This window comes from Nyctibius grandis, chromosome Z (assembly GCF_013368605.1).
Source record: "Nyctibius grandis isolate bNycGra1 chromosome Z, bNycGra1.pri, whole genome shotgun sequence".
Classification (NCBI taxonomy): domain Eukaryota; kingdom Metazoa; phylum Chordata; class Aves; order Nyctibiiformes; family Nyctibiidae; genus Nyctibius; species Nyctibius grandis.
In genome coordinates, this window is record NC_090695.1 from 62862818 (window position 1) to 62887741 (window position 24924).

General features: G+C 36.2%; 1 protein-coding gene across 1 annotated transcript in view; it reads left to right on the top strand.

Annotated features, from left to right (window-relative positions):
- Window positions 1-24924, top strand: part of ADAMTS19 (ADAM metallopeptidase with thrombospondin type 1 motif 19) — a 144588-nt gene that overhangs the window by 87172 nt on the left and 32492 nt on the right. The window contains exons 12-17 of the mRNA XM_068423384.1: window positions 7410-7511; window positions 10471-10601; window positions 12223-12392; window positions 15580-15707; window positions 18058-18178; window positions 20226-20306. Of these exons, the coding sequence (XP_068279485.1) occupies window positions 7410-7511; window positions 10471-10601; window positions 12223-12392; window positions 15580-15707; window positions 18058-18178; window positions 20226-20306 (733 nt within the window). The remainder of the gene's footprint in view (window positions 1-7409; window positions 7512-10470; window positions 10602-12222; window positions 12393-15579; window positions 15708-18057; window positions 18179-20225; window positions 20307-24924) is intronic.

Here is a 24924-nt window from a genome sequence, read left to right on the forward strand (position 1 = left end):
ACGTCCTGAATCATGTTGTATAATATCATACCACTGATATGTTCCTTGTACTTCAGAAATAGAAAATGTCATAATGTGAAGTCACCTTATTGCAGCAAATGGAATATTTGCAATTTATTCCACTGGGACCAGATGTTGTGTGTAGGTGTTGCTTCATTATGTTTTGGGTATAGAACCTCCATACCTGACCTTCAGTAGAGTATGCTGTGCCTATGCATGCTCTGAGGGAGAATAGTGTTGTTAGCTGGTCTCTCTGTACTGCTGAATCTACCCTGCCTCCCAGCAGGTTGCCTGTGAGCCCTGGCAGAGCCGTGCACTGCCTTGGCAATAGGACTTCCTATACTTAAGTGAGTTTGCTGGCATTGCCTCATGCCATTGCATGAAACAGTGTCACTATATATTAAGTTTGAAAAGACGGATTAACAAAATTAAAGAGGTCTTCATAATCTTATGGCCTAATACTAGTAGATATCTGATTGAAGAAGCATTTTAAGAATAGTTTTAACAGAGAAAAATCATCCTTCTTTAATGTCAACCGGACAGGTACTAAACATGTTGGATGGTCTTGAGAAGGTAACCAAGACAAGATGGTTAGATGATGTTACCACTGTATAAAGAGCACAGAGTATGAGTTGATAGAATGAGGACTAGGAGGAACTGTGAAATAAAATTTCATCAAAGAGGACAGTTAGCCTGGAAAGGTCAGGATTATTTAATATGAAAGCATAATTCCTTATTCCTTTAGTTCTTCTGTTCTCTTCATCTTTTCAGTACTCTTTCTTTAGCAAGTTTCAGTGAGAGTAATCTTTGTCCTAAAGATTCTCAAAGGAGACATTGCAATACATGTATGACTGCTGCATGCTGAATGGCATAGCTGGAAAAAAAAAAAGAGCTGTAGGTTACTGGTTATTATTTTGTCTTACTGAAAACATTTTCACTCTGAGAGATGAGCAGTAGAACTCCGTGTAATGATTCTACAAATGTTCTTAATTATTTCCAAGTGCTTTTTTCATGAATTGCGATCTTTTTCTTGTTTTTTAGTACTTTGTTTTGAATTAAAAGGTGTGATTTTGGTTTCTCATTCTCTAGAAACCTATTTGAACAAGAAAATGGTGCAGCATTAGCCCATTATTTCTTCTAGGTCTTCTTTACCAGGTAAAAGAATTTAAAAAGTAATTGAAGAGATAGTCAAACCTGGAGACTTGCTATTGCATAATACCTTTAAATGCTTTTCATTTCTCTGGGCACTTCCCCTCCTTTAGTACCCTTGTGTTTAGTTCTAATTCAGGCATTTACATTCAGGTAGCCAAGTGGTCCCATTCCTGTTGTGTTTCATTCACAGATGCAGTGAATATTTTTCCCTCTGGGTCCTGACTCCAAGGTTTCTTTGGTTTTCATTATTATTTTAGAAATGTTAGGAAGTTAAATTTAGTTAACGCTACCCTGGTAGTGTTCAACTCTTTGCACAGAGCGTACTTAGGCTATGGGTGCTGGTACCTAATTGTCCATTTCTAATCTTCTTCAATCATTTTTCTTCTCTTCTGGCATTTTGTATGTAAGAGGACACATTTTAGCTAAATCACTTATCACCCTTTTTTCCCATTTGCAGGATCATTACTTTATATTAAAATATTACAATGGTTAGTTTAGGAAAATTCCTATTAAATATTAGTGTTAAGATGCCATTGTAACTTAAATCCAAAGATATACGGGCTTGCTTTGAAGAAAGAACCTAGGAGTGATGCAAGACAATACAAAATGCCAGTGATCTTTTCAACTATTCTTTTTTTCTGAGAAACTGCAATTTAATTTTCAGTTTTCTTCATAAACCAAGTCTGTTCTTGATAATCTTATGGTCTTAACAGTAAGAAAAAGAAAACTTGATAACAGTTTCTGAGAAGAGAGCAAGGGGAAGAACCTTCTGCAGTTTCACCAAAATCCTCTGCAAAACTTGTAACCCTGAACGAGAAATCATATAAGCAAATACTGAACTGTAAAATTATTATAATGCATCTTTAAGAGCTTTGGACCTGTTAGAAGTTATGTAAAAACGAATAAAAGACATTAAGGACAGAACTGAGAAAATCTAGTGAGAGCACTGAGGCAGCAGAGAAGTTCTCCAAAGCTCCACTGCTAACCTCCATAAAGTCACCTTGTTGGTTTTCCACAGTGTTCTTTTGTCTGGAAGCAAAATTTACACTCCCACCATCCCCCCAACGAAAAAATCCAAGAAATTTGAACCTCAGGCTGTAGACCTGTAGTTACAGCAAACGTAGGCACTATATTCAGATCTCCTCCTTTTGTTCCCTGCTGTGGGTCTTAAATTTAGCTCTTCTGTTAGGAAAGTTTACAGTATCCTAATCGAATTAAATAAGATTTCTACAGTGAAGAGAAAACTCAGAGCAATGGATAGAGCACAACCCAAATGATAAGAAAGCTATCCTGCTCTTACATATGTTTCTCCTATGTATGAAGAGAAAGAAAAAAGATCTTGCAATTTAAATTGGGCTAGAACCAAGCTATATGAACTTTCCAGAAATCCTTCGTGAGTTCTAGTACATGGACTGTGCAACACCAACATTGTCTAACTGCGAAGTGCTGTTAGTCAGTATCTATTTTATCATCTCCCTCTGAAACAGAAGGATTAGATGGAAATAACAAGTATGTTGAATTTAACTGACCAAATAATTACATTTTACATATTATGAAGGAGATTCAAAGTTCACTGTGTTGATTGTGCAGATTATTGTGGCTGCCATAAGAAGAGTCAACATTTAGAAGACTTTTTTAAATTGAGTACAGTATTTCATTAGTTACAGTATTAATTTATTAAAATAATTATTTTATTATACATTGGCAACTACCGAATTTTCCATGAAATGCAAACTACTTTTTTTTATCTCTGTATACTCTCCTACTCTGCCAATAACTGGCAGTTTACTGTGGTTGCAGTTGGTGTCCACAAGCCAGGAAATGAGAGAGAGACATACTCCTTGAAGGTTCATTTAAACTTCAATAAATCCAACAATTTTATAGTCCAGGATTTCTTGGATACATTCTACTTGCTGAACAGTTCATGCACTTCAGTGCAACTATGCAAAAGATAAATTATGAACAATGTCAGTCTTACATTTTTTGTGACTGGAAGATAATTTGATGACCAGACTTCCATACAGTCTTTTACATTAAGTAAGTGTATTTTGTATATAAGAGCTATTCAACTAAGGAAACAATTGAGTAATGATGGAAAATAATTTTCTTAATGATCTAAAAATAATCTACAAATATCACTAGTACAATCAATAATGCATTTCTGCTGAGATGTGATTTTCTACAAATGTTATTACTTAGCAGCACTTTAGGATAATTTACAGTCACATTACATGGCAACCTCTGAGAAACACTGCAGATGCCAATGATTTTCACTTGCTATCAGGAATTCCTCTTTATTATTTAATGGCTAAAGCAAAGGACTGAAGGGACCACTGAGGGCCTACTCCCCTATTTTCCTAAGTGAGCCCCTCCTATTCCTCTTTCATAAATGGTGTCCAGACTTTAATTTTTCCTTTTCATCTTTATTTCAAAGAGGTTTTTTTCATGCCCTAAGCAAAATTTATATAGCCTGAGAAAAGTGTGAATGGATCTCAATGTACAAGATTTATACCATGTCGCCATGCTTATCTTGTAAGGGAGCCAAGTTCACTTTCATGCCCATGATGTCTCACACAAGAATCAATTAGACCCTAACATTGTTTCACATGACAGATAGTGAGATCATGGCCCAGACATAGTTTTTGATGATTAAATGTGATTGTAGAACTTGACCATTGAATATAATTGTTGAACTATTTAATGTTGGCTTTTAAGATTAAAGTCCAGGATGCGAATGCTATCTAGTCAGTTCCACTAAAACAATTCTTGTCATAACACAGCTGTGATCTTTGCAAAGAAGTAGGAGACTGGTTATATTTCGTGGTGGTTTTTAAGGCATTTCAGGGAAGGATCACAATGAAAAGAATGAAAAGTCATGGAAATATTATAGCCCTAGTGAAATGTCTGTCCCCATCCCCACCAGTACACTTTAAACAATCTTGACTTTGCACAAATACAGTTCTGAAATGCTTTTTTTTTGTCTCTGGCCTTTCCTCTCAACTGGACTTTCTTTCCAGGTGCTAGTATTATTGGAAAAGCATCCCTTTGATGCATACAGACCTGCCTCACTCTTTTCCTTTAAAAAAAAAAAACAAACCTGGAATGATCTCTGCTATTTCTATCGTACATTGTGACTTTCATGTTGTGTTTTACAAGCTTTTGCCATTAAAAACTCACAACACATTCTTTCAGAAAAGTACCTTTGTGTGTGCTTGGTAATATTGTATTTTCCAGTGTAAACACAATGAAATATTTTACAGATTGTGAATAGTCTTAATATCATCCAATAACGCTTACTTCCTTTGGCTAGTCTAAAAAACTGTAATGACTGTTGAACTGTGTTTATTATAGTTAAGTAGTAAACCTCTGTGAACGTTAACTTAGTCATCCTGAGTTTGACTGAATTAAACTTTCTCCTCAGAGGAGTAAATTTCTGGTTTAGAAGTTTGTGCTCTGATTTCAGAGTGACTGTAGTATTGACACTGGCATCCGGATTTCTGTTAGTTCTCAGATCAGTCCTGTTCTGTAGCATTGCTGGTTGCTAATAAAAAAAAACAAGTTGTGCATCATGGTTTTTCCCCAACCACATGCAGAAATCCCCAAATGTCAAAAGTTAAATGTTAACAGTAATCCCATTTCTCTTACTTCTGCACCAGAAGTACAATCCAAAGAGTACCTAAAGAGTCTATTTGTAATTTGATTGAAAATGAAAGCACAGAAAAAAACTTAGAAATCATTCTCCAATTTTAGTAATTCTATATCTCCATTTTTTTGGGTTTGAGGAATCTCAAAGTCTAGGATGAAATGTTATAGTAATATTGAATGCTTATTTTAAAAATTGGTGAAGAGAAGTGAGTGTTTTAGAATACAGTTCGCTTAAGGCTTAAAGATGTTTCTAGCTGGGGAAGTTAGGTTCATGGTTCATAAGGAGGTGGTATACAAGTATTTGCAGAAACATGCAGATGTATACAAAGCACATTAGCAAGTCAAGCATCTTGTTTTGATTTACTTGTTTTACTTTACACAGCTCAAGTGCATCTGTGTGTTCAGGCACCCAAATCCTTGTAAATCTGACTTCCTGTCTTCCTAAGTTTAGAAGAATTATTTCCAGATTTCTAAGGAACTGTAGTTTTCAGCCATTCCAGAGTCATATGCAAGTGAAATTGAGCACAAGGTCAAAGTGCTTAGGAAAAAAACAAAGGATAACTTACTTTAAAATGTGATGACATAAAGGAAAATTTTACTTTATTTTTTGAAAACCTGGTTGTCTTTTCCTCAAATGTAGTCATTGACAAATAAAGATTTAGGGATATGAAGAAAATTCTTTGAATTAAGAACATCAAGTTAGCATATATTTTTGTGGCGTTGTTCCAACACTATAGTCTATCATTTCATAGTTGGCATGGAAGCACTTTGTCATGAACATCTGATAGTCTGTTTCATCTACATTGTCTTAGAAAACTGACCCAGAAGTCTTCTTGCTAAGTTTAGTTCTCAGCTCCTCTGAAGTTATATCTTAAAGTGCATGTTCAAAAAAATTTAAAAGAATAAATTCTCTTTCTCCCGTGAACAAGAACAGAAGTTACAGCTTGATATTTGAAAAATGCTTGTTAAAATTATCCAGGAACAGGACAGGATTTCTGTAGCTGTATTTTAGGATATGCATAGGCTAACTGTTGTCTTGATCAGCTTCAGCACAAAACTGTTGCATGATGAATCAGGAATGAGTTTGACTGCTGCCATCCTGTCTCTTGTTTCTGTGCAATGCTTCAGATCTCTACAATCTTTTACGTTTTTTGAAAACTGATGTTACAGACATTTCTACATGCAAGACTCCCACTGGAACTGTCCTGTTCCTTGGTTCAGACACAATCTTTCATTGAATTATGTTTCCTGTGCCTTAAGACTTTTTTCAAGGTAGCATAAGATTTATCATGCATTTTTCATACATAGTGTAAAAGGCACAGAGACTCTTACTGGGTTTACCAATGTAACAAATCATTTCAGTCAGAGAAAGCATGTCTTCTGGCAACCCTGGTTTCAAAAAAACAGCTGATCTTTATCTTTTATTTTCCCTGCAACCTCTCACCCTCTCCTGATCCTTCTTGCCCCTCTTTGGGAGTACTATACTTATTTGGGGGGAATCAGTCAGCACATGCGATAACATTCAGGCCACAATTGAGGCCCATGTGCCCTCTGTTCACTTCCACCCAGTTTCCCATTAAGGGGGGGAACAAGACAGCAAGGAGAATGAAGTCATGACTGAAAACGATGGGAGAAGGAGGACTTTTTAGAAGAAAATAGGGAAAGCTGCCAAGGAAGTTTGGGGAAATGTGAGCCAGCATACTTCAAGGCTGTACTTTCTTTTGAAGAAGGTAAAACTATCTTGTTCTGATGCTTAAGAGGGACAGAATAAGCAGCTTTTCTTTCCATCTCTGAAATTCACTACTGACTAGTACGTCTCTCATCTCCCTTTTCTTCTTCCCAGCAAAAATATTTCATCCTGATTTGTCAGTTTACTTTGTGTCTTCTTTGTGGGTATCAGGTTTGATTGCTTTTTTGAGATATTTCTAGAGGAATGAATGAATTCTAGAGGAATTATGAATCTTGGAAGAGCATAACATAGTGGTAATCTTTGGGATGGTATGAACAAGGAGGATTTAGAAGTCCTAGAGAAGCCTCAAAGGTTCTTACAAACACATTTTTACAAAACTCCCGTGAACATAGTTCTATGTAGCTGCACAAAGGCTCATTAGTCCCTGTACATACAAGTGGACTAATTTTAAAACCTTGTTTTTTGTTGCTAGTGACAGTGCTATTTTTCTTCCTTTCACATAAAAAGAATGAGCACTAAATAAAAGGAGTAAAAATATGAATTAATTTTTAAAATAATTCCCAGAAAGCTCACACTTCTTCCAGTTTCTGGAGGAGTGCATCTGCACGGTGGCCGCTTCACATCATGGGGCAAAGTTGTCACTATGTGTTTTGTCAGAACTGCCATATGCAAGGACTGTGACCCCTAGGGTTAGATTTAGAGGGTTCTTCCACTTCTCTGTGAACACACCAGCTTGACTTGTTCCATGTGTTTGTGATTAGTAAAAGTCTAAGCAGAATCTGCCCACTTTGGGTTTTGTGCACATTTAGCCTATCTTAAAGCATACTTCAATACCATCAAACTGGTAACATTAGTGGATTGCATGCAGAAAGTAATATTGCGTAAGATAGATTTTGTGCTTACCTGTGTGTTTGGTTTTCAGCATGTCATTTGCACCGGGTTGTGGTGTAAGGTGGAAAGTGAGAAGGAATGCAAAACTAAACTGGATCCACCAATGGATGGAACAGACTGCGACACTGGAAAGGTATGTTTCTGGTAGAAAAGCAATATAAATTATACTGAAGACCTAACATTTGAGGAAACAAGTTGAATAGGTCTTTGCACTTTTTAAAGTTACTGCTTACCTCAATGATCATAAAAATCATACATATATAGTTGAATGTATTATATGTTATATATGATATAATATAGATATGATAAAAAGTACATTTCCCTAAAAACACTGAATTTAAAAAGATGTAAGCCAAAGCCACAAATGTTTTAATGCTTACACTGTTTTATTTCAAATTCATTCTGGTTTTGTATCCTACTTACGAATGGAATACCATTGTTGCACTGCTTACTGTAAACAGAAACATAAGCTTTCAAAGATACAAAGTTCTCAGCTATGATTTAAGATTTACAAATAGTCTCATTGAAGGAACTGATACAGATTTGTAATAAAAATTTTCATAATAAGCTTTGTAAATAAATATTTATAGTGTCAGTGCGTGTAAAAGAGTGATAAATGTTATTAAAAGTATTCCATCAAAGACAAATTAAATGGTCATCTGAAGTCAGACTTACATTAAAATGTCCTTCAAGAGCTTTTCTGTTTGAATAATCTCTGTCATCTCTGTATATAACTGTAAATGAAGATAAACAACCTCAAATAGATAATAGAACAGGAGCATACATGTATCTTAAGATTTTCATGATATTGTGCTGACAGCAGTCCTCCTACGGGAGTGATTTGCTCTTTGAATCACATTACATTCACCATGACTGTCATCATCCTCCTAAAAAAGTAAACAAATCAATCAACTGAGTAAGATAAAATGTTCAGATAGTATCATTTTACAAGCTAAAGGAAAAACAGGCTTTATTCATTTTAGTATCTCTAAAATAATGACATTTGCTGCGCTCTTTTGATTGTGAAAAATGTGTGTAGTTGATATTCTGTCTTAAGTCATACCTGGAAAGTCAGGGACATGCCTTTTGTTTGATGTCACATTCTTTACATTGAGACTGGCATGCCCATGGTATCAAATAAGAAAGCAGCACCTCTTACTAAGACTACGTAGAATTTTTTGTTGTGAAACCATCGCCATCGTGAACTGGGCACCTGAAATTAGTACGCATTTTGTATACTAATATCTGGCTTGCAAAGGTGATAATAACAAGTCATTGCTTAGGACTTATTCTAACTTTATACTTGTGGAGCATTATGATATGGTAGTGACATGGGACCTGGGAAAGTCTAATGAGGAAGGTAACACTGTTCTCTTTATTGTAGAGCTTAGCTAGTAGGGAGAAAACAATTAGTAAGGGTAAGACAAAGTACTGATTCTAATTAGAACGGCTCATTGAGCCTTGTGCCAGGCTTATTTATGTCTAGCAGTAAAAAACTAAGCAGACATCACTGAAACATCTCACAGGATTAGAAGGGATTATTCTTCTTGTTTACGTTAATATCTGTCCAAGATGAACTTCAGATTACACAATTCACTGGATTTGTTTTGGTTTACTTACATTGTAGAGATGGAGTATTGTTGTCTTGTGCTCCTCTTAGGATCTTAGGAAGTGATGGAAATGTCATTTGCTTAGCCTGTCCAACGTGGTTGTTTTTCAAGTCAAGGATTTATAAACATCCCTCAGAGTCTACATAAGGCAGATGCTATCTCCAGAGAAAAATCTATTTTACCTTTTATATCTGAAGGAATATCTTTAAATAAATATGAGCATTTTTGGTCTGAAACATATCCAAGAGCATTACAAAATTTGTAGTTTCTGATTGCAAATCCAATATAATGATGGAGCCATCCTATGTGAAGACTTTTCGAAGGTCGTATAATTATGCCATCACTGTAATGCCATGATTTAAGAGAGAAAATTAAGATCAATTGATTGGTGAAGACCAGTTTGAAACTGCAGGTGAAGTTTTAAGATCACCAGACAAAGATTTATCACAGACACTGCAAGTAATGGAGGTGTATTCCAAAAGTGACAAAGGCCTGTATTGATTGCATTAGTGACATGTTTTGTTTTGCTCAAAATATGAGGCTTCTTAATGAACTTTATCCATTGATAACAGTAATTCACCAATAATTCAGAGTGCATAGAGAAATGTGTTATTGATCCTTGTCTACTTGTAGCCGTATTGCTTTGCAATTGCTGAAATTTCATAATACATGGGACAGATGTTCAGCTCGTATAAGTTGATCAAGTTTCTGCATACTTATGATGATTTATACCAGATATGGACATAGGTTACAGAGCAAAGCAGTAGTGATTGGATAGTTTTTGAGTGAGAAATTGCAGTTGTCCTGAGAAATGATATATGCATGCAAGATTATTGAGGTGATTATCATTGTTTAAATAAATGCCAGAAATTCTCTTGACTTTCTCAACACTAGCTTATTGAGGCTTCCATTCTCTCTTTGAATACAAGTTGTGAATAAAATCTCATTTTCTCTGTTAGTTCTAATATATCCTTCTATTGGATAATCAGTGACAATGCAGTTCTTGCTAGTTATGTGGGAACTGTAATAGTGAATGAAACAAGTCCTGAGAACAGCCCTGAATGCCGTGCTGTGATCATCTGTGCAGTTCAGCTGCAGTGATCCCTGCAGTGGGATTGGGCTGGACCTAAAAGTGCTTCCCTAGGCAGTGCCCAGGCTCAAATGAAGGGGACAGCATGGTCTGGGGACCCTTTCCAGCAGGCTATTCCAGCAGACATCCTTCATTGGGGATGAACTTGTGCTTGAGCTTGTGGACAAGAGTTGCACCTGCTCCTTGGCCACTGAACCAAGAGAAAGGTCTCTGTTGTATTTACTAGGATAGAAGAAAAACTATGGGGAACAACAGGAAAGAATATATCTGACTCATATGAAAACTATGTTTTGAACAAAATGTTTATGTTGTTCTTCCTCTGTGCTTGTGGAGTGGTGAATTGTTTTGCATATGCCCTGATTTATTTACCTAAGAGCTGAATTTTCACCTAGTGGTGTAAGGCTGGAGAATGTATCAATCGGACCTCTTTTGCGGAGCATATGGAGGGGGAGTGGAGTACGTGGAGCACTTGTAGCCGTACTTGCAACACTGGAATCAGCAGTCGACAACGCAAATGCCCTGGGTAAAAAAAGTTCAGGTTTCTATTGTGGTTCATCAGAATTTCTGAACAGAATTTAAATCTTATGAGTACAGAAAACCATTAAAATATAGTTGTCTTATACATAAGCAATTAATTTTTATTGAATACTGAAAAACACTTAGAAAAATAGGTATTTAAGGATTTTTCTTGTATGGTAACACTATTCTTCTTTTCTGCTTCTGTCAAAAGCTTAGATAATATTAACGGGAGAACACAATTTTCTTTTTAAGCTTCACCTGAAGAAGCAACAGAAAATTAAATTCATCATTTTTGACTTGCAGAGCACTAGTGTGTAATTCTAGACTTAAAATTTTTTTCTGGAGAAAATTGACTTCTGTCTCATTGGGAGAGACAAGGAATTGCAACTTTTACAAAGAGGTCTTTCTACCAGTTTCACAGACATTTAGATAGAATATCTGGAAACAACATTTAGATTCCATATCTTATGAAAATGAAAACCTTGTGCCATTGGGGATAAAGGGAGTTTTACCATTAACTTGAATGGAGTCTCTTTAACCGTATCTCAGTGGTGAGCTAAAAGATGCTTTCCTTTTAATTACTCAGTACCGTATCTCCCTTTTGTGGGTCATTTATACACCAAGAGAAAAAGAATAAATAGGCAGAGAAGTGGGAACAGAGTAGAGCTGAGTGATGAAGACAAGTGTAGAGAAGACTAGACTAGACTAGACTAGACTGGACTGGACTAGACCAGAGTAGAGTAGGGTAGGGTAGGGCAGGGCAGGGCAGAGCAGGGCAGGGCAGAGTAGAGTAGAGTAGATGATTTACAAAAATAATAGAACAAAAGGGAGAAATTAAGAAAGACGAAAGACAATGTAACACATCTGGGGCAAAAAAAGATCACAGGAACGACAGAGGGATTAAAAAAGAGAAGTTTACATAAAGAAATGTGAGGAAAACTTGGATATGGCTATACAAAAGCATGGTAGTTTAACAGAAGCTTTTCTTTCGTATTTCCTGCCGTCTAAACACCACTTCCAGCTGTATGCCTAAAAGCTATTTCTAGAATTTAGTGATGTCTTAATTTTGCTTTAACTCATTCATTTTTTCAGGCAAGGTTCCAAATAATTAGCTCCAGTTTCAGCAGTTCACTGTTCTTTTGCATTTGTTCATTAGGACTTGCAAGCACAACTGGAGCGACCAAAAAGAAACAAAGCATATTGTCTGAACTTCGCAACACCACACTTGTGAAAAAGGAGAGCTAGCAAATCTGCAGGTGTTGCTTCCTTTCAGTCGCACCTTTGGCTCAGTCCAGCTAGAGAAAAATCACCTGAACTATATCAAAACTGCAGTTGAGGTTCTCCTTACTGAACGCTCGTACTAGTCCTAGTGTTTCTCTGGGGACAAGTGTAAATTTTGGTTTAGCACCCATGACTCTTTATATGTAATGTAACCAGTACAAACAGAAGGCAAACATGTTTTGTTCTGTAACTTTGATGTTTTGTGTGTGATTTCTTAATGTTATATATGTCAACAAAAAATCTGCTATTTAAATTAAATTTGTGTATAGCATAAATAAAATGTGCTCTAAGTTTGACAAAACAATACCAACAATAAAGCATGATATTTATGCCATGTTTTCTAGTTCAGGCTTTGAAGGAGAGTGTCACATTCCTATGATGCAGTATAGAATATGTGAAAATCCTTCTTGTCCTGCTGGTGTGCCAGCCTTCAGAGACTGGCAGTGCCAGGCTTTCAGTGTCAGATCTTCATATCAGAAGCATGTACACCAGTGGCAGGCTGTCGTCGATGATGGTAAGTATAAACCATCTTCCATGTTCTTATCATCTCTCATATGGCTTATAGCTTGGTGGTATTGTTGTTGATTAAGAAAGATATGTTAAAAACTAAAGCAAACAAACAAACCCCAAGCCCAAGATTTTTGGTAAGCCATTTTAATTTCATAGACAAGAACGGGTGATATTTTCACACGCTCTGAAATTTTTGTCTTATATTCCTAGTGAATTTGTCGTTCTTGATAGATAGTGACTATGTTTGAACTGAAATTCAGTATCAGTTTGGTCCTATTTAGTCAGAAATGCAGTATGAAGTGACTCAGAAATACAGCTTTCTAGAGGAATGCTACATCATTATTAAGCATACATATATCAGTTATACTTCCACCTACAAAGCAAAAAAGACAATATGGCTACTGTGAGCTTCTATTTTTGAGAAAGGAGAGAGCACTTTTAGCTTAACACTTAAGTATTTCACATACCAGTGTTTTATTTTGGCAGAAAACCATATGTAATGCATACTGCAAACTTAGATATCCTAACAGCGACTATATGCAAAGTCCTGGCATACTGCATGCATGCTTCGGTGTAATAAACTTGCTTAGATACCCTATCACTAGGAGTGTGCTCAAGTAAGAGTACAGTAATGTCATACTTACAGTATCTGCAAAGATACTGTTGGTGTGAAATATCAGCAACTAGGAAAAAAAGCATTCTACCCAAGTTCTTACTAGGTATGTGAACAATAGCTGCCATTCCCCTAGATTTTCTCTAAATTGTTATGATGTAATTTATTTAATAATTTAAAAAAAAAAAAAAAAGAAAACAACAGAAGGACTTCAGTTATGAAAAATTTGAGAAATTAACAAAGTCATAGCAACTGGTGATAAAGAAGAGCCTGGAATGACACAGGAGTACTGTAAGTATGTGTTACCACATTTTAAGTGGTTCATTATTGCCATTTATGTTTAACTCTTGAAACAAATTATCAGAAACTATTAGAAAGCATATATTTAAAGAGAACTATTTTACTGAATCCCAAAAATGTGAATTTATTATCGAGAACTAAATTTAAAATATACCTAGCTAAACAAGGTTTTTTTTCTTCTAAGCCTTTTCTCAAGGTGCCAAAGTACAAACTTGTGGGACTATTTTCATTAGGCTTGTATGTTAGCTCATTTCATAGTAAGGAGAAATCTCTCCAGCTATTTTACAGGTGCTTATCTAGTGAATTAGTTTTTGTTGTTTTACTAATTTTCATTTTAGCAAAGAAACACATTATTTATATCTAAGGGATAAAAAGGTTTCAGCCTGACTTTGAATAATTCAGTCGTCTGATGAAAAATCTTCATAGAATCATAGAATGGTTTGGGTTGGAAGGGACCTTAATGATCATCTAGTTCCAACCCCCCTGCCACGGGCAGGGACACCTTTCCACTAGACCAGGTTGCTCAAAGCCTTATCCAGCCTCTCATGTCTCATGTTAAGGAGTATGGATGGTTGCTTTCATCTAACTTTGTTCTGAGAGATCCTGTTGTCTTTAGGTGTCCCTTAGGAGACACAAAAATGGACACCAGCTAAAGAGTTCCAGTATTACAGAAGTAGATTGTTCCCAAATCTGTAATTATTTGCACTCTTAGCCTTTAGCAGACACTAATTGTGCACCATGTCCAAAATAGTTGCTGTATTTGATTGAGGTCTCCAATAGTCTGTTGAAGTTGTCCCGTGTTGTTGCGTTGCTGCCTCTTTGAGTTCAGTGTCCTTAAAATAATGTTTAGGATATTAATCATGTATTCCTTTAAAAAATGCTGATACATGCTTAAAGCTCCCAGGGAACTTTGAGATTACTATTTAAGGAGTATAACAGGAATGCAGAGGGCACAAACTTAGGCAGACTCACGCTTCTCAGCTGGAGATGGCTTATGTCTGACTGGCTTCACATGTTGGCAAAAGAGATCACATCTGTTTGCACCAGTCCCCTAGAGATACCCAGAGACTGTGTCAATTTTACTAAATTAAATGTGACCAGACCACTCTCTGATGTGTAAGTCAGCTGGCACAGAAGTCCTGTGTCAGTACTTTCTGACTCTTCTGCACTCTAAAAAAGAGGATGACATCCAAATTGTTTTTTGGAAATGGTCCTTTGCAGGTGACAATTTCAAGTTTAGACCGAGGTAGTGCTAGTTAGCACGTGCAAAAAAGCTTGGCATAGACTGTTTCACAGTTCAGCTGTATAGACAGTAGAATTCCAGTGCCCATGAACGTTTCCTGGAACTGTTTAATTTACTAATAAAAATGCACTCCAGGAATCTAGAAGTCAGTATGAAGTCAGAGTGGTGTAGATTGTGTCCAAGTGAAATCAATTTCAAGTTCAGGATTGACATTATCCTTTCAAAAATCTGCAACAGATTTAGGAAGAAGTTCTGAGTCAGTACACTTGCGAATAGAGATATGAAAAAATAATGTAATTTTGTTCTCAGCTGACCACTGAGAGGAGACTTATTTTATTTTATTTGGTATTACTTTGTCAGTGGTGAAGCAGACTTCATTATTTATAAATGCTAACCATTAGGAATACATGGATACATAGGACATTATTACCTTTTTATTCTCTTTCAGAATGAAAAATGATTTGCAGAATGTTTTAGAAACATAGTAGAAAATTGGCTAACTGTGGTAAAGATGTTAGAAAGAATGTGTTCATTTTTTTGTCTTTTTTTTTTTTTAATGTGGACTTTGTAATCCATATATTTTTCTTCCCAGGGTGTCTCAGTTACTTAGTTTTTTTCTCTTTGACCTGCATAGTTAGAAAATCTGGAAGGTGTTAAGTTTCTTTTTTCACCAATGTTTATGATCTGCAAAAAATATAGTAGAATGAAAGTATAGATTACAACCAAAATATTCCAACAGCTGTAATGTGCATATTCTTAATTGCAACAATGAACATGACATGAGTACTATGTAGGCCAACTTTATCGCACCAGTATGCTCTAGCAGGAAAAAGAACTTGAGTTTTTCGAACAGATGAGAAAAGGATCAAAATCTTTTTGGTTTCACTCTATCTAAGATAACTTGTTACGCTAACATAGATTCATGCCACACAGATAAGCAAATACCAGTTTTTAAAATAATGTTGATAATAATTCTGTATTTGTTAAGTGACCTTTTACCAGTTTGGTGTTTTTTTCCATCAATTGTTACTACAGAAAAGCCATGTGCCTTATTCTGTTCACCGTCTGGAAAGGATCAACCCGTTCTTCTAACAGAAAAGGTGATGGATGGGACTTCTTGTGGCCAGCATGGGCTAGATGTCTGTGCAGATGGTAGATGCCAGGTATGATTTACTTGTTTCGAATCTGGGTACGCAGGGACATGTATGCAAGTGCATACATTTATTTCTCTGATAGCATGTTGCAATATGCATGACCAAGACTGAATGGCTCTTTTTGTATCATATTAAAATATTTTAAGCTAGTTTCACTCAGGGCAACACAGCATATGAAGCAGCTGAACAGTTAGCTTGGGGAATGTGTTTCTGTGATAATAAGGTTGCTTATAACAAACTGATGCAGAGTGGAAAGTGAGTATAACTGATTTCATCTTCTAAGGGAAGCCTCAGCTTTCAACAGGTTGGGAAATTTTGCCATGGGTTGTACCTGTGTATGTCTAATTCTGCCTTTTTCAACAGTACAGAACTTTACATGTAAATAAACCAGGACCAAAGGAGCAGAATAACAGAGTGCTTATGCTATTCATGATCCTCAGAATTCATTTTGTTCATAGCTGTTCTTTTGTCACTTTTATAGTGCCTCATATGGAAACTCTTCTATAAAAAAAAACCCACATGGCTGCTTTTTTCTTTGTCTACTTCTCATTGCACACCTTGAATTCAGTAGAAAAAACAACCTTTAACACACTTTTAACACAGAAACACAATGCTAGATACTGTGGTAACTTCAACAAATTAACTTATAGATGCACGCATGCATGTATATATGCATACAAATGCATATATGTATGTATAGTTATCCTTTCTTGAGTGACTGAGTGCATGCAACAAGAATACTCTTATAACTTTGCTGAACTCGGGCTTTCCATGTAACAATTACAGGTTTAATTACAAAGATGATATATAGTCCATTTTTCATGAAAAAAATGCTGTTTGTTTTGTCATTCACTTCTCACAAAGGACTAGTAAAGACCAAAAGAAAGCCTTAAACCAAACCCATGTGACTTAAGACTGAGTTGGCTTCTTGGCATATCAAGGGTCAGAGTGATCGGTGCTAATCAGATTTGAAAGTCTAATTTGTAAGGTCTTCCACATTTTACCCTGTCTTCTTAGACAAACCATTAAGAAGAATTTTGGGGACTACAGCTGTAGAGTTAGGTATTTATATCTTGTAGATGTGCCTTTTTGGATATACAGCTCTTTGTTTATACTGTAATCAGTATTTTGAAATCTGTATTGCTTTTTTGGTAGAAGAACTCTAAGAAAAATTCTGTGCATAAAGTGAAGTAACAATCTTAATGTGCTTGGAAATGAGTGGCTCCTTGATGGACCGTGGTTTCTGTTCTTAAAGGAATCCTTTATTTTTGCTTTTATCTTATACCCTAGCTTTTCTCTTCCTTATTTATCACGTGGTTTTGAAGTTTAATTGGTTTTATCAGATCACAGAATCACAGAATGGTTAGGGTTGGAAGGGACCTCTGGAGATCATCTAGTCCAACCCCCTGCCAAAGCAGGTTCCCCTAGATCATGTTGCGCAGGGTCATGTCCAGGCGGGTTTTGAATATCTCCAGAGAAGGAGACTCCACAACCTCCCTGGGCAGCCTGTTCCAGTGTTCTACCACTCTCAAAGTAATGAAGTTTCTTCTCATATTTAGATGGAACTTCCCGAGTTCTAGTTTGTGCCCGTTGCCTCTTGTCCAGTCGCTGGCCACCACTGAGAAGAGTCTGGCCCCATCCTCTTTACACCTGCCCCTAAGAATGCATTTATACAGTGCACAAGATTACCCTGTGATGACTTCTCTAGACTTTAAAAGGCTTTTATTTCATATCAGGCCAGCATATGATATTAACTGTATTCCTAATGTCAAGCTACCACTGATATTTATTGATAGAAATGCATCTAACATAGTAATGTGGAGGTGCTTGAGTAAACTTAATTTCTTTTAAACTGAATGCTTTTTAGCAAAACACAAATACAATTTATATTTACATATTCCAGACGTGTTCACGTCCTATAAGACATTAGGTTGACATTAGACAGCACTTTATCATTGTGAGTGTGGCAAAGAACCTCCCATATTTTGAGTAGAAAGCAGTAGAGTTGCGCATGTTGCAGTTGCTGAGCAGGAGGGCCTGTGGGGTGTGTGTTGCACAGTGGCTCAGAAGTGCCAGAGGTCCTGGAGGGAGGTGGGAATGTGGCTGTGTTCCTCTTGGAGAGCAGCTGGTAGAGCTAGCCAACCGTACAGGAAGAGTGAATGCAACAATCTATATGAAATCGTAGAAGAAATTACTATGGAAGGCATCTCTGCACATGAACTAGTGCAACCCTGATTCTGAGCAGGGCTAGGTCATGTTGGTTAGGGCATCTTGCAGAAAGGTGAGATGCCTACTACTAAAGGCAGCTTTATGAAAAACATGGCCTGTGTCTCAACAGCTTTATTTTCTTCTCCCACAGAAATTTGGCTGTGATGGCATATTAGGATCTCTGTCTCGTGAAGATCATTGCGGTGTATGCAATGGTAATGGGAAGTCATGCAAAGTTATTAAAGGTGATTTTAACCATACCAGAGGAGCAGGTAAGTCCATTTATTTCAAACACTCAGGAAACCCGTAGCTATTTGATTACTTTGAGCACTGGGAACTTTAAAAAGCTCTACTTCTTAAAATTATGCAGTTCCTCACAAGAACTTCAGGTCTACTTGTTTTAAGATAATAAGACATTTAAGATAAGAATGCATGAGTATTTTTACATTTAGTTGTTGCAAAATCATTGCAAATTGTTTCAATTATAAAATTAAGGAATTATCTAATTTATCTTCCATTAAGACACACATTATTTCATAGAAGAGCCTGTTTTTTAAAAAATTTGTGAAATGAAGGTTATATTTTTAGTTAATAAATGAACTGTAAGTTCTTATAGTGTTTAGATTCATTTAGTGTTCTTCAAAATAAATATCAAAATTATGATCTGTTACCTAAAGTAATGTCATTAAACCAAGCCAGGCAGTGGGAGAACATAAACCTGAATGTGTGAAGAAGACTTATATCTTTTCATTATTCATTGTTTTATATTAATAATAGACCATAAAAAGCAAATAGATTTTCTGATGCAGAATGAACACGAGATTTTCAAACACTGCTGTCATCAGTTCTTTGAATGAGAATAATTGACTGGCTTCACCAGAGTAGTGTTGATGGAGTATAGGGTTGAAATCCTGTTGATGTGCACCATGCACCATGTATACCTTCTCTCCAAGAAAGGTCTTTTCTTTGAAATAGCATTTGGCCAACTGTTTTCAGCATTTGTTTGCCATTACACTTTCAGTTTCTTGAGTAGAAAATGTGCAAAATTTCAAGACAGTAAGTAAGTCACATAAAAAACCACAGTAATTAGAAGTAGGCAACGTATCTTTGAAAAATCAAGGACTTCAATGAATTATAGAGTGAAGTATAGCACTTTTAAAAAAAAAAGTTAGGCGTAGTCTTCAGATGTTTATGTTAGGCCCTCTCTTAAGCTGAAGGTAATGCAGAGCAGGGATCCCAAACCATGGGTGAGTCTGAAGGACTACAAGATCAAAAACTACAAAGAAGGTGGCTGCTAATAGAAATTACAGTATGACAGCTCTCTTTAATAGCTAATGTGAATATCCACACACTTTCAAGTTTATTTAGGGTTCTGTGTCAATCCACAATATTGCAGTATTGCCCTCTAAACAACTGCATAAGTTATTTTCCTTCTGAAGAAACTGGACTGTCAGGAATAATTAGAAAGTGTTATTTGCTCTTAAGGAAATTAAATATAAATAATGCTGCATTGCAGCTATTTAATTTTCATGTTTCAGGATTACTGAAAAGGTGTTGTAAATGCTCAGTATTTTATTATAGAACGTTAAATAGCTACACAGAATAAAAAATTGGTTTACTGTCCACTTTTTTGAGTTCACCAGGATAATCTAAAATATGTTTTTATTTATTTATAACTTCCTGCTGGCACAGTGTTTATCACCTGCATTGCTTTTCACTCCTTTTTACTTAAAGCAAATTGCTCAACAGCATGTCTTAGTCCTGCACTCTAAGGAAGCAATTGTAATGTAAAGCAAATAACTAATAAGTAGACTGGAAAACTAAAGCCATTCATAACAGGATTTGAACGTGTTAAAGTAAGGAGAGGGAGATGGAGCAAAAAATATTAAAAAAAAAAAAAGCAAAACCAAAAACCAAACAGTGCGCGGATGTTTGGTTTTTAGTGCCATATCATTTATCTCTACATGCTGAGTGAAGTTGGAATTCTTTTATGGTTGTCTGGTGGTGATGATGACACTAAACTAGTTGACCAGAGACAACTTCATCTCCTCCAGCCCCAACCTGCCCAGCCTCACTAATTCCTGTTATGTTTTACTATGCTATATGCTTTTAATGGCATATCATGGTATATATATATTACACATAATGCACAGTTTCATAGGTTGTTTCAACATTTTGCAAGGACCTTCAAACCATTGCTGTATAAATGATATCTTTTTGCATTTAAAAAGTGCAGTAGGGGAGAAGAAATGAAAAAACATACAAGATGACTTTTCTACACTTTTGTGTTTAACCTGGGACATCTGGTCTCATGTCTAGGTTATGTGGAAGCTTTGGTGATACCTGCAGGAGCAAGGAGAATCAAAGTTGTGGAAGAAAAACCAGCTCACAGTTATTTAGGTAAATGTCATATGTTTTAGTGTTCATGTCCTGTTTTGGTCAGCAATGAAGAGTGGTAGCTAAACATGCTTTTATGATTAAAAAAAACTCTGAGTGGAAAAAAGAATTTGTGAAGAATACATCTAAAGAAATTTTGTAGAAATAACAAAATAAAATAATGGTTATAGCACCATTCTTCATATAGGTTTTATTTTGAACTTTTGTCTCATCTGACGTTGTTTAGAGAATGTTTCAAAGAATATATTTAGATGATTTAAGACAAATTCTGCATACTTTACATTTTCAATTTTTTCATAAGGAAAGTGCTGAAGAAAATACTTCACATTAAAACTACTGAAAAGGGTTTTATGCTGAAACATGGAATAATTTGTGCTCAGACAACCAAAAAAAACACACATGTAGCAAAGTTCTAAAATTAAACTAAGAAAGCAGAGAAGTATTTCTTTGCATTATTTTGAATTGTCTGAATGTTTTAATGGGCAAATTTAATCACAACTATTTTTTTTTTTAGTCTATCCATTTCTATGAACTTGTCTTTCATTAAAAAAAAGATTTTTCTCTTTAAATGAGTTCTGAAGCTGTTGTGTAGGAGAGAACAATTTGTTATTCTTATTGTTACCAGGTTGAAGTGACTATATGAAATATGATTGGTGCTTTTCTGTGCACTGCTTAAGTTTAAATTGAGAGAGACTTAGTATGAGAAATAGGACCAAGAAATGAAAAAATCCCTGGTTTGATCACTGTTCTTAGTTCTGCTCATAAGTAACACCTGCATTTTAAGAAACTTTTTACCTGAATGTTCTCAGTACTTCAATTGAGAGAATGTTGAAGATGGTGAGTCTTAATTATGACATCTTAAGTTATAAATGTGTGACTCTTGATTCATCATGGGGTCTGCACCTTCCCTGTTAAGATATCACAGGAAATTTAGAGATCTGGATTATTTCATTGTTTCCCAATAGACCATAGGCCTGGATATGTAACAGTGTCAAATCGACAACGGAAGTTTCATTGAAATATTTTCTAAATTTTCCAAGTTTTTTTCCCCTCTTGTGTCTACCGTGCTAACATATGTGGACAACAGAAATACTGTTATTTTTATATTTTTTAAATAATGCAAAAATAAATAAATGTTGGAACTGTATTTAGGGAAATTAATTCCTTTTTCATGCGTAGCAAACTGATTCATCCCTTACTTTACAAAAGGCAAAAAGAATGTAAAGCTTTTTATACCCATGAAATAATGTCAGTCATGCTGCTTATTTTTGAAAGGTGCTAATTAGTACATAATCAGCTCTTAATTGCTTGTCACCTGGATTTTTCTTTTCGTAATTTCACTAAGGTTGGGTCTGAACGAGGATCAGCCGCAATATTTTTCTGTTAAGCCTTTGTGGAGCAGGAGAAGGTTTGTTATAGTATTTTGAATTAAAGCTTGTGTTGTTGTACCTTTTTTTCTTTTTTTACTAGGGGAAGGTATTTAAACTTTCTTCACTTATAGGAGATTTATTCTGAAAGCATAAAAATCTGAACTGAAAAGGAGTAACATCATGAGTAGGAGTATTTTTTGATAGGAGTAACATAATGAAAATTTTGTAGAGAAGGCGTAAATATTCCATCTTAGAAACAATATTCTTCAAAATACTGTGACTAAAAATTTGGAATGTGATACAGATAAAATTCTCTCATGTGTCTGATTTGTTTTCTGTCTCATAGTTCTGTATGCTAATTTTATGTTGCATCGTATTTTGCTCTCTGCATTTCTGTATATGAGTCAGTACAGGCCAACACTTTCTATTTTGCTAATTGTCATATACACATTTCAGGATTAAGATTTTTAAATAATATAACTCATTATACAATTAATAATTGTCTAATTAGAGATACAGCTGTAAACACAATTTAATCCAGTGTACCCTAAGAGCTGTGGCTTACAAAGTAGAAGCTAATTTAAACTAAGGGAAGATTTGATCCCTGTTGTACAGCACAGGTCAAATACAGAGGGAGTCAAAATGAAATGCCTTTCTCTGGATTTACTTGGTGGTCAGAAAGCAGACCCACTGTGGTCTGGAAGTTGCGATGATGTTGCTAAAGTGATTAGTAAAACTAAAGCTCACATCAGTAGCATCATTGGGTGATCATGCTGTTGAAGCAAATCTTCAGAAGAGTTCCACCTGAACACCTCAAGTATCTTCTTTATCTGACGTATATCAACATACACCACAGTAACAGGAGCTCTGGCATCCTAGGAAAAAAGATAAGGTATAACTTGCAACTGCATTTACTGAATCAATTGATCTGTCAAGTTCTGTCCTGTCTCTTCTTCCCTGTGGGGAGGCAGGAGCAGTGATATAGCCAAACATTTGGTATTGCTCCCTGCTGAAGTTATATGAGAAAAGGCATAAGAGATTGTGAATGTTCTTTCATCAGTAGTGTATTCAGGAATAGGAATTATTTGTAGCAGTATGGCGGCGGGGGGAAGTGTTTATTTAATTTGAGAAGATTTCCTAAAGCATATACTTATTAATTCTGTGATCAAAATTCATTATTTTAAGAAAGAATTTTGAGATTTATTTTTAAAGAATAAATTAGCAGTGATAACCCTGTCTGTTTATAACCATGTTGACATAAGACTTGGTTCATTGTCAGTTACTTTAAAAAAATATTGTAAGAACAGCTATAAAAAAATATAAAAAAATGGATTGACTTCACAGAGCTGTCTTTGAAAAGCAGCGGTGAGCAGATTGGGAGCTTATGGGCAAAAATTAGGGGCCAAGCCAATAAAGGAAACTTCATGGCTGGTGTTTACTACAGGCTGCTTGACCAAGGGGAGCCTGTTGACAAAGCGTTCTTACTTCAACTGTAGGAAGCATCATGCTTGCAGGCTCTGATCCTGCTTGGGGAGTTCAATGACCCAACATCTTCTGAAAAAGCACCACAGCAAGCTGTAAACAATCCAGGAGACCCTTGGAGTGCATTGAGGATAATTTCTTAATCCAGGTGATAGACAGCCCAACCAGAAAAGCAGCATTACTGGACTTTGTTGGTTGCTTACCACCACAGATGAACTCTTTACAGAGGTCAAGACTGGTGGCAGCCCAGGCTGCAGTGACTGTGCCCTGGTGGAACTCACGATCTTGAGGGATTTGGGCCAGGTGAAGACTAAAGCCAGGACTCTAAATGTTAGGAGAGTGAACTTTCAGTTGTTTAAGGAATTAGTGGACAGGACCCCCTGGGAAACTGCCCTCAGAGATAAAGGAGCAGAACAGAGCTGTCTACTCTTTAAAGACATTTTTCCTAGATTGCAAGAGCTCTCAATTCCCACATGTAAGAAATCAGGCAAGGAAGGCAGGAGACCAGCATGGCTGAGTAAGGACCTCCTCGTCAAACTAAAGTGTAAGAAGGAAATGCATAGGCAGTGGAACCAGGGACATATATCCTGGGAAGAATACAGGGCTGCTGCCCAGATGTGTAGGCATGGAATCAGGAACGCTAAGGCACAGTTGAAGTTGAATTTGTCAAGGAATGTGAAGAATAAGAAGGGCTTCTACAAGTATGTTAGTCAGAAAAGGAAGATTAAAGAAATATGCACACAAACACACACCCTGATAAACAAGACAGGAAAACTAATGACAACGAACACTGAGAAGACTGAGGTACTCAACAGTTTTCTGCCTCAGTTTCAATGGTAAACACTCTTCCCACATCTCTCAAGTCCCTGAACATCAAGGCAGGGACTGGTGGAATGAAGTTTCCCCCATCATAGATCAGGTTCGAGACCACCTGAGGAACCTGAACATACCCAAGTATATGGGACACGATGAGATGCATCCCAGGGTCCTGAGGTAACTGGCTGATGTAGTTGCCAAGCCACTCTCAAGCATATTTGAGAAGTCATGGAGGTCAGGTGAAGTCTCCAGTGACAGGAGAAAAGGGAATATTTCACCATTTTTAAAAAGGGTAATAAGGAGGATTCTGGGAACTACTGACCAGTCAGCCTTACCTCACTTGAAATTTTCAAGAAGCTACTCAAATCTCAAGTCTTAAAGTTCTTAGAATGGCTTGAAGGGAACACATGATAACCTGAATGGAAGTGAAACAATTACTTCCTTGACAAAAGGTATCGGTGAAAGTACTCTCATTTAGAACTGAATTTCAGATATTTTTTGTATTTCTTTGAGAAAAATGAGGGTCAGTCAAAATGACATTGTTTTGGTACTTTTCTGGAGAGTATGACTAAATTTTGCACAGAACGAAAAGCAAAATTCACAATTCACAAAGATGTCAACTTCCCTCTTATTTTGGTACAAATGCCTTTTTTCTTAACATCTCCATAAAGTGTGGCAATTTGAATTTAAGCAAAAATTTCAAAGTTAATACAGTGATGTAGTATTTTACAGTTTTGCGTAGAAGACAATAAAAGCATTAGTAGGCACAGATTTACCAAGTGGAGGACCAGGACCAGGACCAGGGCAATGTTGCTCCCTACTGAGCACTGGGAGATGCAGTAGCTGAACTGTGAAATGTTGCATCTCTATGACTGCATAGCCTCTCACACCTCATTAAAATTGGAAGGGTGTATATCTCTGGTACAGTAATTAAAAACATACATAGCACTCAT